This window comes from Puccinia triticina, chromosome 9A, assembly GCF_026914185.1.
Source record: "Puccinia triticina chromosome 9A, complete sequence".
Lineage (NCBI taxonomy): Eukaryota > Fungi > Basidiomycota > Pucciniomycetes > Pucciniales > Pucciniaceae > Puccinia > Puccinia triticina.
The window spans coordinates 1,565,410-1,586,055 of NC_070566.1; the positions used below are offsets into that span (position 1 = coordinate 1,565,410).

Here is a 20,646-nt window from a genome sequence, read left to right on the forward strand (position 1 = left end):
CTGCTGCTGTGGCACCATCTTATCTTAAGATATGTTCATGGTTTTGTTTTTGCAGTGGCTGTGCATTCAAATTGAAACTTGGTTGAGATATGTAACCCATCAGCCAGGTCTGAGGAACAACACCACTAGCTTCCTCAGACTTTCCAGATGTCCACTAGTGACAATTGGGCAAGTCTTTCTCGTATGTTTGTGTAGTGCAAAATATCTTGACCAAATCTCCTCAATTCTTCTGCGGTTAAGGCCAGTCACTTCACCCTGAGTATGAATGAAGTTGTATGCCAATCTACACAAACTCCATGATCTTTTATGAGATAAGCCTAAGATTTGTTTCAGATAAATAAAAAAGGAGGGGGATGAGGTAGTGTAAAGATACAATTGATTATAATAAAAACAACTCGTTCTGACCAATCATCATCATCATCATCATCATCATCATCACAACAAAACCAGGGCCTCTTCCTGTTTCTCCGCCCCCCTTCTCTTGGCAAAAAAATAGGAAGGGAAGGAAGTACTTTTGACATCGTCATAAAAAATTAAATCGGGATTAAGTATCGACTCGAATCCGTTCAAACTAGCCACCAAGAGGAGAAAAAGCAAGAGAGTAAGAAACGGGATATACAGAATATGAGCAAAACAAAGGGGCGTACGAAAGGGATCATGTTTTCCCAATCCTGGATCGACTTCTTGTACATGGAAATGTTCCCATCGGCCAAATCGTTCAAGATTTCTTTCAGTTCGACGGCTTTCGAGTCCTGGAACACCTTGAATTCTTTGATGACTTCTTGGTTGAATTGGTCTGACGTTTCGTGGGCCGAAGTGACCGCCTCTTGCAGCTATAAAGCCAGCCAGCCAGCCAGCCAACCAACCACAAACAAACAAACAAACAAACAAACAGCCCCCACAAAAACAAAACATGAGTTTGATTAGTTGGAAGTGTGGGAAGGGAGCAGCTGAGAGTAGGGACAAACGTCTTTGATCTTGCCGTCCAGCTTATGGATCTTGGCTTCCCGACTCGTATCAGTCTCAGCTCCACTCCGAATAAACTCGAGCTTCTCCTTCAAGTAGGAAGAGATGCCCATATTAGTCGAGAAGCCGGCCGCGATCCGGTCTCGCTCGGTAGTCAGATTAGAGAGGTAGGAGGAGAGGTCCTCGAAGTCGAGCTGTTTCTGGTCCCGTAACTTCAACACGTTCCTGAAACTGTCCGAATAGTTGATCAACGAGACTAGCTTCGTCAACAGTGGCGTCGTCGTCGTCGTGTTCTGAAATTCAGACTGTTTTATTAATAAAATAGGAACATCATCTTGGGGTTCGGTGTGGCGTGGACTTACTAAGTCGCGTAAGCCGATGCTGTAGTCTAGTAAGGCTGATTCGAAGCGGGAGAGCGGATCGGTGATCCCAGATTCGAGGAATCCTAAGCCTTGGAAAGACGCGGCGAGGTCTTCGTAGTCGCTAGCCAAGTCTGAGGAAAGTAGATCACGGGAGATAAGTACTCAGGGTGAGTTATCAAGAGGGAAGATAGAGAGACAGACCAGTGATGCGAGTCTTGGACCTTCCTTCGATGCGTTCGATAGCGACCAGGCGTTCCTCGAAGCGTTCGAGCCCGTCTCTGATCTCGAGGAACCTTTCGTCGGGCTTGCGGACCTTGGAGAAGGCGTTGAGCAGGGTGTCGGAGGCCATCTCGAGCAGCGTTGCCGGGGCTTCCGGGACGGGCGGATGGGCCAGATGGGTGTGCATGTCCACGTTCCATTGGGTGGACTCGATAAACGAGCGCAGCAGCTTCGACCGCGATAGCGTCGGATGCCGCGCTAATCTCTGCATGAATCTCTCCAACCTGTGCTCATCAATTATTGGCCGTCAGTTCGTGTTGAGTTCGGTTTCCTGTCCTATTCGATCATTATTCCTTGAGAAATATCCACGTACCCGCTCCGACGCCGCTCTACAAAGTCGGGGCTGAATCGATCACCAGTGACGTATTCTGCGTGACAGGTGTTTGAAGATCAGTTATTTCATTGGAGATTCTTCGGTTTAGGATGATAGATGGGAGACTGACTCAATCTGGATTTATCGGGGAGCGGAGGAACGACGGAGGCAGGAAAGTCCTTGACGAGGTGGTCATGAAGGAAGACGAAGTCTTGGAACCGTCTTCTTGAGGAGGGGTTTGGGGATTGAAAGATAGGCAGATCGGTCTGCGAAGGGGAGCATCAGTATCTGATCGAGAAGTGCTTCAGCGCTGTGTATATATACCTGGGCAGAGACGAGATAGGAGACAAAGCTGTCTTTTGTTCCTTCGAGTTCGCGCACGGGCAGCTTGACATGGAGGGTGAGGAGTGCGTTTGGTTGGGGGTCTTCTGGGATGAGGTTTCCGGTGGAGTGTCTCCTGCTTGACTGGCTGTTATTGCTGGTGGTGGCGGTGGTCTGGTGGGGCTGTTCTGAGGCAAGGTCCTGGTGGGTGGGGTAGTGGATGGGTTCCTGCTGGTAGAGGTGGTTGCTGGTCTGCGGGTGTTCGTTTGGCTTGGCGTCGTCCTCCCAGCTCACCGAGGCGAATGTGTCGTCCTCATCCAGCATCCTGCGTGCTCCGTTCGTTTGCTCTTTAGTTTTCTTGACTGGCTGATGCGATGTGATGCGATGCGATGTGATGTGGTTGGTGGTCGGCCAAGTCTGTCACAGCACTCCAGCACGGCCAACTGTCCCCTGCGACCCCATCCTCGCTCCCTCAGAGTCAAGACCAACCAGAATACCTCAGCTGTCATCCCAGGTCTATTTTCAATCACTCCAGATTGTATACATAGTCCTCAGAGGCTCAGTGTGCAGTTCTTTCGTGATCCAAGTAATACATACCACCTGCTGATGGTTTCCCAAAAGAAATAAGCTGTACACTAACGGGGGGCAAAACACAAGCAATTATTGATGTTCAAAGTTGATATCCTAAAATCATAACACTTTCGGGTGATGATTTTCTACATGTACATGTTATTGGGATGTATGGGTGGTACATGTTTATTTCAGCTGGGAAGTTTATTGGCGGTTTGTGATTTTATGATTTCATGATGGGAGTCAACTTCGAGACCCTAATTGATATTTTTTTCATCCATCAAGAATACACAAGCAAATACGACTCTCCTGATCACGATTGTTTTTTTTTTCTCCTCTACACAAGCAAATCAGATTCTGCTGATCATCATTGTTTTTTTTTTCTCCTTCTGCCTTATTCTTGAACGAAATCGACGACGATCTGGATGAATTCATTAGGTTTTTCAGCATGGACTGTCAAAGCCAAGAGAACCGCCAACCGCCAAAAACGCGAATGAACAACAACAAAAAACACGCGAGTGCATGGTGAGTGAGAGCAGAACAAGCAGGAAGAGTATTTGGGGAGAGAAAAGAGGACTGACCCCAATGATCGGTGTCAAGAACAACGAGCTTATGGCCCTTAAAGAAAGCAGCAATAGCCGGGATGTTATACTTATTGATATATTTACTACGCGCGCCTTTGATGAACAGCGACGGTTTCTCGAACCGGACAGGCGCTTCTTGAGGCGAGTCGGGGCCACTGGAGGGCGGAAGCGCGAAGGGGAAGTCTCCGACTTGGTTGCTCGACAGCTGCGCCTCAAGCACCTCGACCGGCAGTCTGATCTCGAACTTCGGCCCTCCTGCTTCCGAGGCCCCCCTCTCGACGGGCTTGAGATTGGTCAACAGGAATTGTCGTCGACCGAGGTCCTGCAAAACAAAAATTGGCAAACGGATTAATTTCCTCCCCACTTCTATGTCTCCTTCAAATCGGGGTGATTATGATCATCATGAGCAATTAGCGGAATATATCCACACCGGTTCGTATTTGGTTAAGATCTCATCCGCTTGCTTCCGACTCGAAACGCAGCTCGAATTGATTTCCTTGAACCCGTCGATGTAAACTTGGAAGCTCTCTGAGATTGGTCCTTTAGCAGGCGAGATATCGACGGCGATCAACTTGTCGATCAGTTTCGAGTCTGCTTCGTGTGGGCTGATTGAGCTCTCTAAAGCCAGACTCATCGCTACTTTTCCACCCCTGTTAAACAATCAGCAATTTCAGTTATACTCCCACTCCGTATTCTATCTTTCTTTGATTCTGGACCATCATTCGTGCTGTCTTACATTGAATGCCCGATTAGGATAACGTTTCTCAGGTTGTTCGTGGTTATGAAGTGCTTGATATCGCTTGAATAATCCAGGTATGAAGTGAATCCAGGGGTTGCTTGACTTTCGCCATGATTTCTCAAGTCCTGTTATCACAAGAGAAGAACAAAAAAAATGGTGGGGTAAATGTCCAGAGGCTGCAACTCCTTCGAGAAAAGGAAAAAGAGAATTACGAACTCAATTGAAAAGTAGGAGTCGACATACCAGAGTATAGACGGTTTTCAGAGTAGCTTGAGATAGCCGTTTAGCGAGACTTCTCCAATTCTGTTTGGAGCCGAACAAGCCGTGTAAGATGATAATAGGCGAATGTCGATCTGCATCACCAGAGGTCTGGGGAGGCTCGAATTTCTCGGAGGATGGCAAGATTGGAGTTGAGGCTGAGGGGGAGGCACTGAAGCTTCTAGTCGTACGAAGGAAAGGGTGGACTCCAGCTGGGATATCATTCTTCGTTAACGATTGACGTCCATTCGAACCGCATGATGAGTTCCTGATCTCGTTCCAGCTTGGCCGTGCTTCTGTCCGATCGGCCGGTAATCCTGCTCGCCTGTGACTGAGTGATGCTGCTTGAATGCTCAGCGTCCGTCGAACAGTGCCCCCGACGATCGGCTTCGCGAGCCTATCGATAAGCATCGTCTTCTGTCTTCTTTTTTGATGTTTTCTGAGGAGGTCGGTGTCAGACGTGCGTAGGGCTTAAGGTGAACAATTGCGAACTTCGGCTCGACGATGGTCCAGCTAGGTCGCTCAGACACGGGATGTATAAAAATAATTTCACCAACACCCTGCATTTCTACTTCAGAGCTCATACTAAAAAAGAGGTGTTGTGCGATCATCGTTGCAGATTGTGCAAAACAATTCATTCATCAACGACTAGAGACGTCGATCAAATGTAGGGGAGTCCCAAACGGGACACTGATGAAAATTTACAGATGGTCAAGCAATATGAGACAACATGACGCCCACAAGGAATCGAGGAAGAGGAATCTCGTGGATGCAGAAAAAAGAAGGAAAGATAGTCGATCACATCCCAAATCTTCTCGGAGTTCGACGAGGCGTGAGACCGCTACCAGACAACCTCGCCAGCTGAGGTCCCCCGACGCCCAAGATCCGAGGAGTCTGACAGGCCATCAGCTTGGCTTTCCTGAGCTCTTCCATCTCAGACTCTTTCCGCTTCCGGTCGCTGTCCATCTCCATCTGAAGTTCGGTCTGTTTGTTGAACTTCTCGTCTGCTGCCCTTCGCTCCCGCTCCGTGAAATGTTGCTCTCGTACCCTGTTTATCATCCACAAATACAGTTGGGTTGGTTGTCAAACTTCCAAAAAAAAAAAAAAAAAAAAAACCTTGTTATCTGTGGAAATGGCTTACGAAAAGAATGCCGGTCCGAGCTCCGCCAACCAATAAGGATCTACAGAGGTAACACCTGGAAAAAAAGAAAAGGGGGAAGGTTAATTGTCATTATGGCGATGCGGCAATTGCAAGGGAGGGACAATCTCTTACATTGCATGTATTCTTTGCTGGTGAGAATAAGCTCATGATACACCACGTAATCCGGCAAGAAGCCTAGTCCATATAAGGCACTGGTTGGATGCAGCTGCATGGGGACACCTGTTCGACAATTCTGGTATTCGCCTATCCCTTTGACTCGGGCCGCTTGATGGAAATAACCCGCACAGATACATTTACTGCCGCAGATGTTTCACAATTGTCAACACACTAACGATCGTTTTCTTTCATAGTGGTCGTGGTCGGTTGGAAGGACTTACCGGATAATATCCCAATCTGTTCCACAAGCTATGACCTCCAACTTCTGCACTTTCATAATATCCACCAATTGCTCCCGCACCTCACGAGCCTTCCTCAACAGCTTGGGATGTAAGAAATGCTTGCTCGCCCAAATGTCGTTAAATCTGGATGGATTCCAAAATCAGCGCCCATGATGTGAACGGAATGTCGATAGGTTAATCACGAACCCATTATTCTGCCATTGGGTGTAAGTGTTAAGAAGTGTCAAATGATCTGACTCCGGAACCTAGAATCGATGAACAACAAAAAATGGTGAGATCCAATGAACGATCTGACCAGTGCAACTTCAGCGAGAAAACTACACACGAAGAACTTTTCACGAGCGGCGTCACTTTCTTCAGCTCGTTCCTTGGGTCTATAGAAGACCGAAGGGACAGACAGCATAGATACGATAGTCACCATCTCTGCCGAACATTTATATTCGACTGAGGTCAGTAGCATCTTAGCAAGAGAGGGTTCCATCGGGACTAATGACGACAAAAAATAACATGGGTGGTTAGTTTTCAACGGCAAGAGTGATAGAGTAGAATGGAAGGAGACATACAATCTGACATTTTCCTGCCTTCTGGGGTCAATTCGCCCACATTGTCTAGTGCTCCTAACGTCCACAACTGATACATCGAGCTGCAAAATGCAAAGGTGAGCATGTTATGCAAGGTTTGCCGAACAGCGGCCATGTCTTACTTGAGAATATTTTCCTGAGGCGGTGGATCCATGAAATTGAACTCGAGCAGGTTTTTCACTCCCAAAGATTTCAACAGAAGCACCGTATTGGCCAAGTTGGTTCGTTGGATCTCAGGTATCGTGCTGGGAAAAAGCTCGTCCCTGAAGGCTTGTTCTGTGTACAGCCGATAACAAGTGCTTGAAGAGACAGTATGATCAGAACTGGACTAGCAACTACTCCACAACATCACTGACCATGGCACTTACCCACTCCCCGTCCTACCGGCTCGTCCAGATCGTTGGTTGGCATTGGCTTGGCTGATTGGGGTGATTTGCAGGGCATCCATCCCAACACGGGGATTGTAAACCTTCAGCTTACTGAATCCCGAATCGATGACATACATGATCCCATCGACTGTCAGGGACGTTTCAGCAATGTTGGTGGCCACGATGCATTTCCGTCGACCATCTTGGGTAGATTCGAAAATTTTTGCTTGGAGATCTGCTGGCATCTGCGAGTATATAGGAAGAACCGCAATAGAGGGCGGACTGTCCAATTGCTTGATTCGATCTAGCAAACAGGTGCATACCGGTCAAAACCTATAAAACAGCAGACTAATTCTTAGGGGACGTCCTTACCTTTGATAACTTGGCAAGTCACTTCAATGTCCTCCTGACCCGTCATAAAAATCAAAATATCACCAGGAGGCGACGACAGATGTATCTGGAGCGCTTGCTTCACGGCACTATCCACATAATCTTCACAGGGCGTTTTGCTGAACAAAATGTCTACCGGGAATGTACGACCAGGAATGGTAAAGTCGGGAGCATCGTCAAAGAAGCGCGAAAACTAGATAAAGCGGATATACCATAAGTTCCAACGAGATCGCCTGAAAAGAAAGAGATGAATACTGACCTTTTCAGCGTTCATTGTAGCCGAAGTAACAATCAGCTTCAGGTCCCGGCGTCTAGAAAGAACTGTCCACGATAATGATTAGTATCGATCAATTCGACGTGATTGACGACTAAATGACCAACTTTTTCGCAGGAGTCCCATCAAAACGTCAGTCGAGAGTGATCGCTCATGGGCTTCATCAAGAATGATGACACTGTAGCGGTCTAAATCGCCTTCGTTCAGAGACTCTCTCAACAAGACTCCGTCTGTCATAACTGATGCAAGAGAGGCAGAGCTAGGATGAGTACGATGATCGCAGGGACAAGGGTAGAGGAACCTTACATTTAACCACAGTTTTGTCTGATGTACAATCCTCAAATCGAATGGCATACCCAACTTCCTCCCCCAATACACACTAAGGACCACATAAATTAGCAGGGTAGTTGCTGATTGCACAAAAAAACGGAGACTGACCTCCATTTCTTCGCTGACACGCTTCGCAACACTCATAGCGGCCACTCGCCTGGGTTGTGTACAGCCCACAATTCCATACTTGGTATAACCTTCCTCATGCAAAAACTGACCCAGCTGAGTAGTTTTGCCGGAACCAGTCTCTCCAATAACAATCGTGACTGGTAACGCAAAGTTATAAATGTGGGTAGTAAAAATGTTTACATGAATCAGAATGCCGTAATTCGTAGTGCTGTGCAAAGGAGCACTCACCTTGATTTTCACGAATCTGCTTGAGCAACCGCTCCCGACAAGCAAAGGCCGGAAGATATTGCCTCTGCTGTTTGAGAGATTTGCTTTTGGCAAAATGACTGACACCTTCGGATTTCTTAAGATGTGAAGCGAATTGGGACTCCTTCCGGGCGGTATGGCTATCATCTTGAGAATCCTGCTGAGGTTCGAGATCCTTAGCAACATCCAATGCGGCTTGATCGATCGCTTTGAATGGGAAGTAGAAACACAGGCTCTAATTGAATGATGGATTGGCCCACAAATTTACACAAACACAAAACCAAGGAAAGCTCACCATCAACCTCCGCTTCTTCTTTGACCCCCGTCAGATTGCCTAACGTGGTCCCACCAAGGGCTGCGACTTTGGCAGCAGCCTTCTCTCTTTCCTTGCGCATTCTTTGCTCGCGAACCAGCACACTGCCCTTTTTACTAAAGATGGCCAAGTCCGAGGTCGGATCTTTGATAGGATTGACAGGTTCAAGCTGTTTGGTGAAGATCAATCGTCCATCGAGGAAAGGCGGCTTCAAATCATGAATCAGCAGGTGCACACGAGATTCTTCTTCGTCAGTGAAATCTAGATCGAGCTTTCTCCGATTCTTGTTCCCCGTCCCACTCATTCGAAGTTGCTGCTCCTCCCACAACTGCTGCTCTTCGTGGCGCGCAGCTTGAGTCGCAGACATCCTCTTCTTGCCTTTCTCATTGGTAGCTTCGACGGTCGTGGATTCTTCTTCATAAGCAGCGAAGGGGTTGTTGTAGTCGTCATCTAAAGCATTTCCTTCTTCGTGGTTGTACCAATCACGATCCAAGCGCATCTGTTCTTCCTCCCACTCTCTTGCATCAATGCCTGAATCGGGAGGCGGGCCTAATTCAGCATCCATCTGAGTGCGAGGGGTATCGTCCCACTCTCTCCTGCTAGGGACCCTTGCTGAAGATCGAGGAGTAGATGACCAAGGTAGATCTTGACCTTTCCTCGATTGACTCGAACCAGAGACAGATGTTAACGGGGTAGATTCCCACGCCCGACCCTTGATGATTTGAGAAGAACCCCTCCCACTGGAAGGTGTATCGGTTATGCTACTGGGGACCCGGCTCGAGTGACCGTTGGCCGATTCGCGGGGTTTGCCTCGTGGTTGGTCATGATCACGTGATCTCGGGGGGCCAAACTTGTTTGAACGATTAGCTCGTTCCCGAAATTCGTTCAGGGCACCTTCTGGATTAGGCTTGGCGTTCCGCGAGTCGAATTGTTCTTGGGTCGCTTGAGCAGCGCGCTTCTTCCTATATTCATCTAATCTGGCTTGTGCTGTTGATGTAAGACCAGGACCATGAGAGGGGGTGTCATCAGGCCTTTGACGCCGATTGAACCGTTGAGAGGCTGGTCGAGTGGGTACTAGAGACACAGAGTGGTTGAGGATAAGTAAGGGGTCTATTGATCTCGTTGTATACTTGGGGGTCAATTTGTGCACACACCTTTGAATTCCGCCTGTTCTTCCGAATTGGGCCCGCTTTCTGCCCGAGGTTTCTTAGAGTCCCGCTCATCAATCAGCAATTTTTCTGCTCGTTTGCGCATTGCCAGGCGGTCGAGCCCCAATTCGGAAGCACGTGCAGGCTGTGGTGCCTTGAAGACGTGCTTTTCGTCATCCTCTTTCCCGACCCGAAGAGAGCCATGTTGCTTGTTCGGTAGAGAAAGGCCACCAGGAGCGGGCGAAGAGGAAGGCTCGAGCAAATCGCGGTCCTGGATGACCATCTGTGGTACCACTCGTTTTCCATCACCGGTGAGATTGAGACCATTGGTGAGCCCCTGGGATGGATTGGCAGAGAGGTCGATCGATGAAGAGAGGGCGTTCAGATCATCTCTCGAGGATAGTTTATCCCAAAGGCTGGTGATGTACGCATCCTCAAATCGACCGAAACTCTTGACATTCTTGGCGAAGGTGGTGAGAGTATCCCCAGTTTTCGACTGCGAGAGCTGGATGATCCGTTTGGTGAGAATTTGGTTGGGTTGCTGTAGTCCGATCTTCTGTGAGATTTCGATTGCCAAGTCGTCGATGAACTGCTCGAGGCCGCTTGAGGCTGCCATGATGCTGCAGTGGTAATAATAGTCTGCGTCGCTGCGAGGAGATCGCCCAGTATTCTCGGGGACACAACACGACACCCTCCCGGCTTTCACAAGCAGTGTCACACTCGCCACACTCTGCCAGTGCCATGAACCCTGCAGAAATGTCCTGAAATTCTTGCCTCTTTTGCCAGCTACAACAAGGATACATGAGGAGTGGCTGATTTCCTTTCAAGATCTGTGGGCCTTCCAGAAGTGATCCAGAGCCCAAAAAGCTAGATTTCCCTGCAAAGATTTAGACTTTTTGGGTCTAAACCAACATCTGCAGGGGTCCCAGATTGCAGTGCAAGGGAAGTCCTGCACTATGCTAACTTGCTCAAAACACAACCTTAACACAAGTACAGTGGGTAGACAATTGTATACACCACACCTTTTTGGACTCTAGAATCTCCCCCCACCAACTTGAAGTCATTCCTTTCAGTGAGATGGTTCAAAATAGGCTTACTACAAAGATGGATATGAGAAAATAAAAATGAAAAAACAAAGTTGTGATTTTTCAAAAAAGTTGAAAAAACACAAGTTTTTCTTGCAAGCATAATTCTTTTTTTCAGAGATAGGTGAATAGACAGAAAGCAAGAATGGAACATGAAGAGAATGATAATAAATGAAAAATGTGACCCAAAAAAGGTTTGGCTTAGTGGGTGGACAATCTGCAGTCAAAATGGGGACATCACAGTACCAGAATGCCAGGTATGCTGATGAATGACTCACTTCACACATCCTTTAAACCACATAAAATCAATTTTTTTTCTAATTTTTTACTCACCATCATTCATTTCAGATCTCATACTAAGTACTATCATTCCTCAACCTTCAATTTGTTTTGAGAAAATTATTGCATTTTTTGTTTTTTTTGTTTAATTTTTCTAAATTACATAACTTTGATTTTTGTCTTTATTTCATCTTTTGAAGACTATTTTGAACCATCTCACCAATACTAGTGACTTGAAGTTGGTTGGCTGAGTTTCTATGGTCCAAAAATGGTGTGGTGTATACAATTATCTACCCACTGTACCAGCCTCCATGCAGGTGTACAGCAAGCTGGCTGGTTGGAAAGTGACCCCAACCAGAGGGAGGGCCTTGCATACTAAAACACCTTTCTGGTGTGAGCCGGATCCAAGGTTTTGGTGGGGGTGGCCTTTTTTCCATCACCACACCTCCAATACCTTGCAGATCCTTTCTAGCTTTGAATATGTAATACATCAAAATCTTGAATTTCAATATAAAAAAATCACTTGATGAAATCAAGATTTTGTAGAAAACAAAATACTGAAAAATCAAGAACATGTAGATATATTACATATTTAAAGCTTGTGACAAAGACCATGCGCAGTCATACTACTTCTTGCTGTCAAGTTTCAGATTTGAAGGGGTGAGAATACATAAAAAATAGAAAAAATGCTGAAAAATCAAGAAGAAGGCAACATTTCAGGAAACCAAAAAAGAAAAAATTCTGATGAGTGGCGTAGAATTTAGAAACCAGGAGAGAAATAATTCCATAAACCCTTGGCAATGGAGTCTGACCAGTTCTCACACTCATCTCTTTCTTGATTTCCAGATTAAAAACTGTGGGGGGGGGGGGAGGTTCCAGGACCTCTTGATTGTGGAAGTAGCTGTTGCTGCTATCCAAGTTTGCCGGTTGGGAGATCTTGTTGGTGTGACTGTCCCAAAAGATATTGAGATTGTGAATGCAAGCACAAGCAAATACAATATCATATTGTTGCTATAAGCTCATGTATTTGCTGGCCTGCATCAGAATATTGAATCATTGTTCAATCACACCAAAAGATTCTTCTATGACATTCCAAAGGCTTGAATGTCTTCTTATCAATCCTTGAAGCTTGTAGAGAATCATTTAATAAGAAATGCAACAAGAATATATATTAACTTGATATCCCACATTGGGCAAGATGATGCCAATAACAAACTCCTCTGCAAAAGTTATGGTTGTTCTGTTGTGTAAATTTCAGGCTGTTCTGAACACAATGATCCAAGTTCATTAAAACCACAGTTTCACAGAAACTTACTTCATGGTTTCATGCTGCATTTCATTGAAATTGGAGGCAAAAAACAATAAAAGGTTTCAAATTTTTGTTTTTAAAGGTTTTTTCATAAATGCTTTTGTTGTAGTTGAAAGTTTTTATTTTGTTTGAGTGTGAATTTTTGGTTTTATTTGAGTTCAAAGTTCTTGTTTTGTTTGATTTTTTTTTTTTTTTTTTTTTTTTTCAAGAGTTGATTTTTTTTGTTATGAAATCAAGAAGGGGCCTACTCAAGTGAGTAGGGAGCCTTCAGGGAGGGGGTGGGACAAAACCAGATCCCCTGGGGGGACAAGTAGCTCCCTTCATGCTGTTTAAGTATCCGACCTGGCCCACCAGCTGCATGCCACACCACCTGTGTTGCCAGAGCCCTGCTGAGCAGACAAAATACTGGCCTGTACACACCCACTGATGGTTCTTGCCGCGCATCCATTCCTGCCCTTGGGACACCCTTATGGGCGCCCCAGGCACTCACCAACCAACCAACCTGTTGCCACCCACGACGACCACCCATAGCCTGTTGCCACCTACGACGACCACCCATAACCAACTTCCCAGAACGTCATGACCCCGGCCGCATATGACAACCCATAGCCAACCACCCAGCACGCCATGGCCCCGCACCAGAGGCTGCAACCCTGGGTCGTATCTGGCTGCAATGACTCAGAGTTGCCCAAGTCCTGGGGCCGCCCCCCAGGCCAACTCCATGATAACCCGCCCTGCAGGATTGCCCCCAAATGGTTGCGAGTCTGTCTGGGGGCGCCCTTGTGGGTGGCCCCAAGGCATGGCGGCCAGATGCAACTCAGGGTTGCAGCCTCCGGTGAATGGTAACCGGGGTGTCCCACTTACTGTCACCGGGGCAACTCAATTGTCCCTTGGTGTACTAGCCATCAAGGGGCTTGAGGAGCGTGGGCCGTCCCAATGGCTGGTACTGGCCATTGGGAGAGCTTTGGCCTGCATGGAGCTCTCCCAATGGCTGATACTGGGCATCAAGGGAGTTGGCTCTCCTGATGGGAGCAGGCACTGCCAGTATACCGCCAAACACCCACCCAGCAGTGGCGGGTACGGTGCCAGGTGCCTGTTTTGGGCAGAAAATTGACCTGGTACCTGGTAACTGCTTGCCATCTTTAAGCAAGGGTAGCCTGGCAACAGCCTGCCCCTGCTACAAATCAGAAATATGGGAGAGTTTGTTGTCTGCCCAACACACTTATGGTTTTCAGAATAGCATGAGATGTGCTTCCATAAAATCACAAACTGCAAGTTTGACTGGGAGATGTCAACACAGGTAAAAATTAAAGTGAAATTTCCCAGGCAAAATGAAAGTTTATGATGTTATGTAAAGAATTATTATGGAATTTTGAACATCAACTGACTGGAAACCTTAGCATCTCAACAGGGGCAAGCAAAAAGTTTTGCAAGTTTTCAGAGGGTTGCACTGAATTCAAAATCAAACATCAGGTTGACAGTACTGGACATCAAGAGCATGTGTAGCACTCTCAATGATCAGTATTGGGGCCTTTGCCAGGACTCTCTTGACAGCCAGTACCACCCATCAATAGCTACACTTTGACTGAATGATTGGTGCTGACCACTGTGATAGATAGATTGCCCCTGTACCCCTGAAGGTGCAGCGGCAAAGCCGCCTTGGTCACTATTTTACACAGAAAATTCAGATTTTTGTGTTTACATCTCTTTTACTCATTTCTCTCAGCATAAAATTCAAAGCCACCTATACCATGTTGTAGCCCTGATTCTCAGCTTTCTTGTACATACTTTTTCAATTAAATTTTTCACAAAATGACCGCTCATTGGCCATTCCTGTGAGGGGTTGTGAGCCTGAATCTCTATAGTGACAGCAGGACACAAGAAAGAAGAGGGGAATATTTGGATTTCTTTGGATAAAGAAAATACAAATATGAGAGAGAAAGAGAGAGAGAGAAAGAAACTGAGCAGATTTTCAAGGTTATTCTGGTGGGAATGCACATCACCTCTTTAGAAGAGTGCTGCCAAGCTGTGCTAGAGAGTGCAACAGCCTCCTCTCACCAAAGAAACGTGGAGGGCTTCTGGATTAGACAAGTTTAATCCAGCCACAATTTTTTAGCTTTGTTCTGGATATTCAAGGTTCTTTAAAGGGAAACCTATGTGGTTTGTTTCTTACAAAAACCACAGAAAAAGAATGATGTTAAGCAGGGGCAGCCCTGTGATCAATGATAAGGCAAAGGCCAAAAGAGAAGAGCAGATCAAGCAGACACAGAGTTGTACCTCTGAGATAAACAAGGCTCAGTGAAAAGAGGTTACTTACTGTCAATATCCTAGGTGCCTGTGACGGTAGGTATACTGGGAGCGTGGTAATCTCTTTGGTAGTGATCCTGGGGTTATCTGGGGTGTGGTTCTGGTGTGCTGGAGTCTGTAGATCCGCCTCAGGCAAGGGGGATCCTGACTACAAATTTTTTCACAGTTTGCTTATGTAATTTACATATGTACATGTGGTTTGGCGCGCCTGGTAGCGCTGACATGTCACAACTGCGCATGCGCACTACAACTCAATAACTCAGGGAAGGAGTAGAGTTACAAAGAATTGGTCAGTTGTAACTAGGGTTAAAATTACATGAGGAAACAGAATATGAAGTCAAAACAAGTTTATCTCTTAAGATGAAAAAGATATGAAGTAATTCATATGTAAAAAGTAGAAAAAGGCAGACTTTAGGTCAGCTGAGCTGACTCTAAGGCTGACAGGGGTTGTCTTGAGCAATGCAATGAAGCCATCAGATCATCCAAAGGTCAAGCTCAGACACACTCCCACGGGTTTTTTCAGTATTGACTTAAGAATGACAGGTCTCTTGTCAATACAAAAAATGGGAATACATATTATGGACATATGATTCCAAATCTTGTTTTCATGTGTTCAGGCCAGGCAGGCTATCCGGGGAACATTGGACCGGATATAGGCTCTTGGGTGAATTTTTACATCTAATTTTTTTGCAAGGGATGGGGGTAGCTGTTATTTTCAAAACATCACAATATGTAGATATAAATTCTGATTCTAAAGGTGCCAGAGGCTGTGAGGAAATTGGAGGTGTACCAGGTGATACTTGGGTTCAAAAGGAATTTTGGACAATTGGCTGGGCAGCCTCAAGCCAAATCTAGAACATTGGGCACAACTCCCTCCTTCAGAGGTCGCTGCGCTCCCCCAAGGAGGACCTTGTGTTAAGTTCGCAGTTCTGTACCTATACATACCTCAAGATTCAGCGGCCCTGTTGCCGGAGGGAGAAGCGTGACAATTTTAGTGGCTTGTCTGGCAGGAAAAAGCTTCACCGGTGTTGTTCATCTGGCATTTGTACCCCGCCGACTTGCCAGGAGGCTCCTTGGTAAGTTGGTACCCGTACCAAGTGTACCCACTTGGCTTGGATGATTCTTGCTTATCAAGGATGCAACCTACACTCACATGTGGATTTTCTGGGGAGGATGCCCACAAATTGGAGAAACTCTGCCTGCCAACAGGTGACTGATCCAATGAAGCTTGGGGCCTGCGCGCCCAGCAAAATTCAAAAAATATCATCCACCAATGTGTAACAATTCTATACTGTTATTATGGACTAATCTATCAGTCTATCTTATATTCCGGAGTTTAGTTGTGACGATCATCAATTGGGGTTTTGAAGTCATGCGTCTTTGTCATCCTCTTGTTAATCCAGGACAATGACGTGTTGTTCTGATCGTGACGTCATTACGTTTTCTTGCTTTGATTCTGATTGTTATACTTGTACTCTTTGGATGATTGTTCTCTCTTTCCTCTCTTTCCTCATTGGGATATTCTTTGTTATCATTTCCTCACTCTATTGTTCCGAGTAATTCATTCTCGAAGAAAATAAGTCTATCAAATAAATCATTACATCATAATTAAACATCAATAACTATAGGGGGTTGAGAAATCGACTCCCAAAAATTAAAAAATCGACTCCCAAATCGAGTTTACGTCGCGCGGACCGCCGCGCGACGTCTGTCCTGGGTCCCCATGACCCAATTTTGACCCGGGGGCATTTTGGGAGTCGATTTTGTAATTCTGCAATCTCAAACGGGAGTCCGAATTTTAATTTCGCAAAAAATGCCGGAAAATAAAGAAAAATTTATACCTCCGCACTGGGGCACCCAAAGCCCCCCAAAATTTTACAGCACTCTAAATACACTCTCTAGAGCATATGTTAAGCTTCACGGCATTAGAACACCTCAGGGAGACCCTGTGTAGCCGGGGGCGGATTTGGCGGATTTCCTACTAACGCAATGCGCCATGTCCTGAGATACGGTGATCCAAATGCCCCCAAAGTTTTTCTGCCACATAAATAAACTCTCTAGAGCATAAGGTAAGCTTCACGGCATTTTAAAACCTCAGGGAGACCCTGTGTAGCCGGGGGGGGTGGATTTGGCAGATTTCCTACTACTTATCCTCACTTGAACCCTCGAAGAGATAAAAAAAAACGGAGGCAACTCAAAGTATTCCCCGCTCTCCTATCTAAAATTACCAATACAGACCGCAAAAATATTATCTCAGGACATGGCACATTGCGTTAGTAGGAAATCCGCCAAATCTGCCCCCGGCTACACAGGGTCTCCCTGAGGTGTGCTAATGCCGTGAAGCTTAAAATATGCTCTAGGGAGTTTATTTAGAGTGCTGTAGAATTTTGGGGGCATTTGGATCACCGTATCTCAGGACATGGCGCATTGCGATAGTAGGAAATCCGCCAAATCCGCCCCCGGCTACACAGGGTCTCCCTGAAGTGTGCTAATGCCGTGAAGCTTAACATATGCTCTAGAGAGTGTATTCAGAGTGCTGTAAAATTTTGGGGGGCTTTGGGTGCCCCAGTGCGGAGGTATAAATTTTTCTTTATTTTCCGGCATTTTTTGTGAAATTAAAATTCCGACTCCCGTTTGAGATTGCGGAATTACAAAATCAACTCCCAAAATGCCCCCGGGTCAAAATTGGGTCATGGGGACCCGGGACAGACGTCGCGCGGCGGTCCGCGCGACGTAAACTCGATTTGGGAGTTGATTTTTTAATTTTTGGGAGTCGATTTCTCAACCCCCTAACTATATTATATAATCCAGAACTACTATCAAGCATCCCGGCGAACTATCCTCTTGGGTAGTTTCATAGCCTCATAGCAAACTGATAGTAGGCTGGCCATCACACAATGGCTGACTTTGGCACTTGGTATCAGGAATTCAACATTCTAGGAAGGGGTGTTGTACTTGGACTTCCTTAAAAACACCCAAACAAGCTGCCTATACAAGTTTCAGGCAATGAAAAAACAAGTTACATACAGCCTCCATTTGTCAACTGTTTGGGACCCTCTGCTTGGACCCGGCTAATTTTTTAGCAACATCATGATTGTTCAAGGACAAGCTACCCTGCTGGTTGCTTTTAACAAAATACCAGTCCACCTGACCTCAGATTCAAGCCCCAGCCAACAAACAATTTTTCAACCAATCATGTGGCTTCCTCATTACTTGGCTGTTTTTGTCTTGATTAGCCAGCTCATAATTAACACCAACGCGTACCTTGATGTCACCAAATGAAAAATTTTGGCTTCCACAACATGAAGGCTATGAAGCTCAGGGCAACTTCTTGGAGGGTCTGAGACAATATCAGGACAGGCGGGCCATATTATTGGTCGGTAGAGCTAGGAGTCGGACGGATTTGAATCATTTGCATGCACATATGTCTCACCTCACTCAAGGTGTTCAAATCTTTACCGGATCCATCTATCCACCAATTACTTGATCAACTTTCTCTCTTGTCACCACCTCAATCCTGACCTTCCCTGAATTATTTCCCTCAAATCCTAGCTTGTGTGTATACGCATGAAGATCAAATTTCCTATTTCAAGAATCAATTCAAATCTCTACCCACAGGCACTGAATTTGGGATTGATCATGAAGTGCTCACCCAAGTTAAACTTGTGAATCAAGTGCTCAACTATCTTCTGGGCCACGAATTGTCTCCAGAAGATCTACAGGAATGGTCCAAAGTACTCGCCGAGAAAATGAAGTCCAATCATGCAATTCAACTCCCAACTCTGTATGGTTTTTACAATCTCCTTCTGCAGTTGCGCGGGAGACATTTTGACTCGGAAATGAGTAAGTTGGAATCACTTAAATTAGAATACTCCAACCAGCCTGGTTCAATGACCCAATGGGCGCAAGGTTTGTTTTTACAAATGAATTCCTTTTCCTTCTTGATATGTAAATAATTATACCTCATTTGATAAAAAACATTGCCTCTCAGAGCTCTTTCACCCCGATCTTGGACTCAGTATCAATTTTCGTGAGTGATCATCCAAAATACGCCCCAGAAAACCAAATTCTGATAATGCTATATGATCTACATGGTCAGGTACATGGGTGGTATTCAACGAGCAATTGCTGGAAGAACCAAGTTTGAAACTTTTAAGATTGGCAATTGACAGCGGGGATTCTGCCAAGGTTGAGGAACATCTGGCGCCAACCATAATAGAAATATTTGAGCGCCCCCCAGCAAAAGATATATCAGCTCAGACTAGAATAGCCTTGTTAGCTATACTCTTTCATTTGATGCGGACGGATAGTGAGGAAGTGACTCAGGTTTGCGCTCATCAAATTAGAATGCTTGCAAGACTTAGTCGCTCTCCAAGCTTGAAATATTTCTTACTTGATCATGAAAGTAAACTACTAACAAAGCTGTGGATTGATGTATCAGACCCTAATAATTATGAAGAGCTCCATTTCTTTGATGCTGAAAAAAAATCAACCTAACACAATAAAGCTGCCCTCCTGGCAGTCTGTGAAATTTTGAGTGGTATCGAGTTCTGGCGCGCCCTCAGGATCAAGACACACAGATAAGGTATCAAGATCATCAAGACCCTCAATACCCGACTGCGCGGCGCGCGCCGCACCCTCAAGACATTTCAGGTTTCTTTTGTTCATTTTTCCCTTTCTTTTCTCTTTGTGTGTTCTGTTTTGTTTGATTCTTTTATTTTTCTTTACACCTGTCTCTTCTTTTCTTTTTCTCACATGCGCGTCTTGGATAGGGTTGGCTTTTCTTTTACTTCGGTTTGTCTCCATTGTTTTGGTGTGGTGGTTGTTTTGTTTTTGTGTGGTTTCATCCTTTCATCTCAGTTGTACGGGCGCGGCAGGCACAAGGGCTCGTCGCGCTGCATGTCGCGGGCCTGAATCCTCTTGTTCTCTGGGATGCCAGTGAATAGAAGGCAAAAAGAGAACAAAAGATTTTTTTCATCACAGAGCTGAAAGAAAAACAAGAGAAGAAGAGAGAAAAAAGAAACAAGGCTAAAAGATAGAAGAATAAAACATCACAGTGCTTACCTGGGATGCCGGTGAATAGAAGGCAAATTTAAAGAGAGTGAGAAAAAGAAGGTTCACCAGCACCACAGGGAGGAGGCTTTTACAGAAACAGAGTACAAGCATTGTCTAAATACATATGCTAATGAGGGAACATAACCATAATCCATAACAGCCACCTCCTCAAAAAGACTCCAACAACTGTTCAAAAACTTGAGCAGAAAGAAAAAGAACAGAAGAAAGAAAAGAAAAAAAGAAAGAGAAAAAAAAAAAAAAAAAACAGAAAAATATCCAGTTCCAGTCGAAGTCTGCAAAAGCAAAGGAAGTAGCATGTGATCATCTTGATTTCACACCATAAAGGAGTAAGGGTAAGACGGACAATTGCGGGGGGCGCATGTGTCTTGCAGCTAGCGCATGCTGTCCTCCCAGGTACTTGCCATAGTGGATGCTGCTGATCATGTCAGAGCAGAAATTTTGAGGCTGGACAGGATCCTCTCAAATGGCATCGGACCAAGGGCCTTTGTCATGATATTGGTGAGCTGCTGATCTGTGGGAAAGCATTCAATGGCCAGGCTCTTGCGGTGTATCTGCTTGTTGATGTAGAAGCACTCGTGCTCCAAGTGGTGTGTCCGCTTGTTTGCAGAGTTGTCTTTGGAGATCTTGACTGCTTGCATCATTGTTGCACATCAGACAAGGAGTATTGTTTCATGTTCAGATTCTACGCCTCATTTCACCTTTAGTCACTCACACATAGTACCCCTTTATCTTCAATGGTTCAATAGTTATAAAGGATATAAGATTTACAGAAAACCTACAGTCTTCATTAGTTACAACACTCCTTTCATTAGTAACTTACTTAAATCATTATAGTACATTCCTTTTACAGATATTTTCT

General features: G+C 45.5%; 4 protein-coding genes across 4 annotated transcripts; 1 reads left to right on the plus strand and 3 right to left on the minus strand.

Annotated features, from left to right (window-relative positions):
- Window positions 1–544: 544 nt before the first annotated feature.
- Window positions 545–2,565, minus strand: PtA15_9A169 (uncharacterized protein; the record flags this gene model as incomplete). The annotated part of the gene is made up of 8 exons (XM_053172349.1): window positions 545–571; window positions 648–833; window positions 969–1,259; window positions 1,329–1,459; window positions 1,530–1,831; window positions 1,921–1,975; window positions 2,051–2,186; window positions 2,245–2,565. The coding sequence occupies 8 exons, from the start codon at window positions 2,563–2,565 to the stop codon at window positions 545–547; spliced, it is 1,449 nt and encodes a 482-aa protein (XP_053023599.1).
- Window positions 2,566–3,205: 640 nt separating this feature from the next.
- PtA15_9A170 (uncharacterized protein) lies at window positions 3,206–4,803 on the minus strand (the record flags this gene model as incomplete). Its single annotated transcript, XM_053172351.1, has 5 exons — window positions 3,206–3,264; window positions 3,393–3,717; window positions 3,826–4,045; window positions 4,132–4,259; window positions 4,378–4,803. 5 exons carry the CDS (start codon window positions 4,801–4,803, stop codon window positions 3,206–3,208), a joined length of 1,158 nt encoding a protein of 385 aa, XP_053023600.1.
- Window positions 4,804–5,190: 387 nt separating this feature from the next.
- On the minus strand, window positions 5,191–10,347 carry PtA15_9A171 (uncharacterized protein; the record flags this gene model as incomplete). The annotated part of the gene is made up of 17 exons (XM_053172352.1): window positions 5,191–5,440; window positions 5,534–5,588; window positions 5,666–5,850; window positions 5,932–6,075; window positions 6,139–6,197; window positions 6,278–6,438; window positions 6,516–6,595; window positions 6,656–6,832; window positions 6,902–7,205; window positions 7,274–7,484; window positions 7,551–7,612; window positions 7,673–7,804; window positions 7,872–7,944; window positions 8,004–8,161; window positions 8,253–8,477; window positions 8,566–9,657; window positions 9,738–10,347. The coding sequence occupies 17 exons, from the start codon at window positions 10,345–10,347 to the stop codon at window positions 5,191–5,193; spliced, it is 3,978 nt and encodes a 1,325-aa protein (XP_053023601.1).
- A 2,684-nt stretch (window positions 10,348–13,031) lies between these two features.
- PtA15_9A172 (uncharacterized protein) lies at window positions 13,032–13,322 on the plus strand (the record flags this gene model as incomplete). The annotated part of the gene is made up of 2 exons (XM_053172353.1): window positions 13,032–13,246; window positions 13,307–13,322. The coding sequence occupies 2 exons, from the start codon at window positions 13,032–13,034 to the stop codon at window positions 13,320–13,322; spliced, it is 231 nt and encodes a 76-aa protein (XP_053023602.1).
- Between the last annotated feature and the right edge of the window lie 7,324 nt (window positions 13,323–20,646).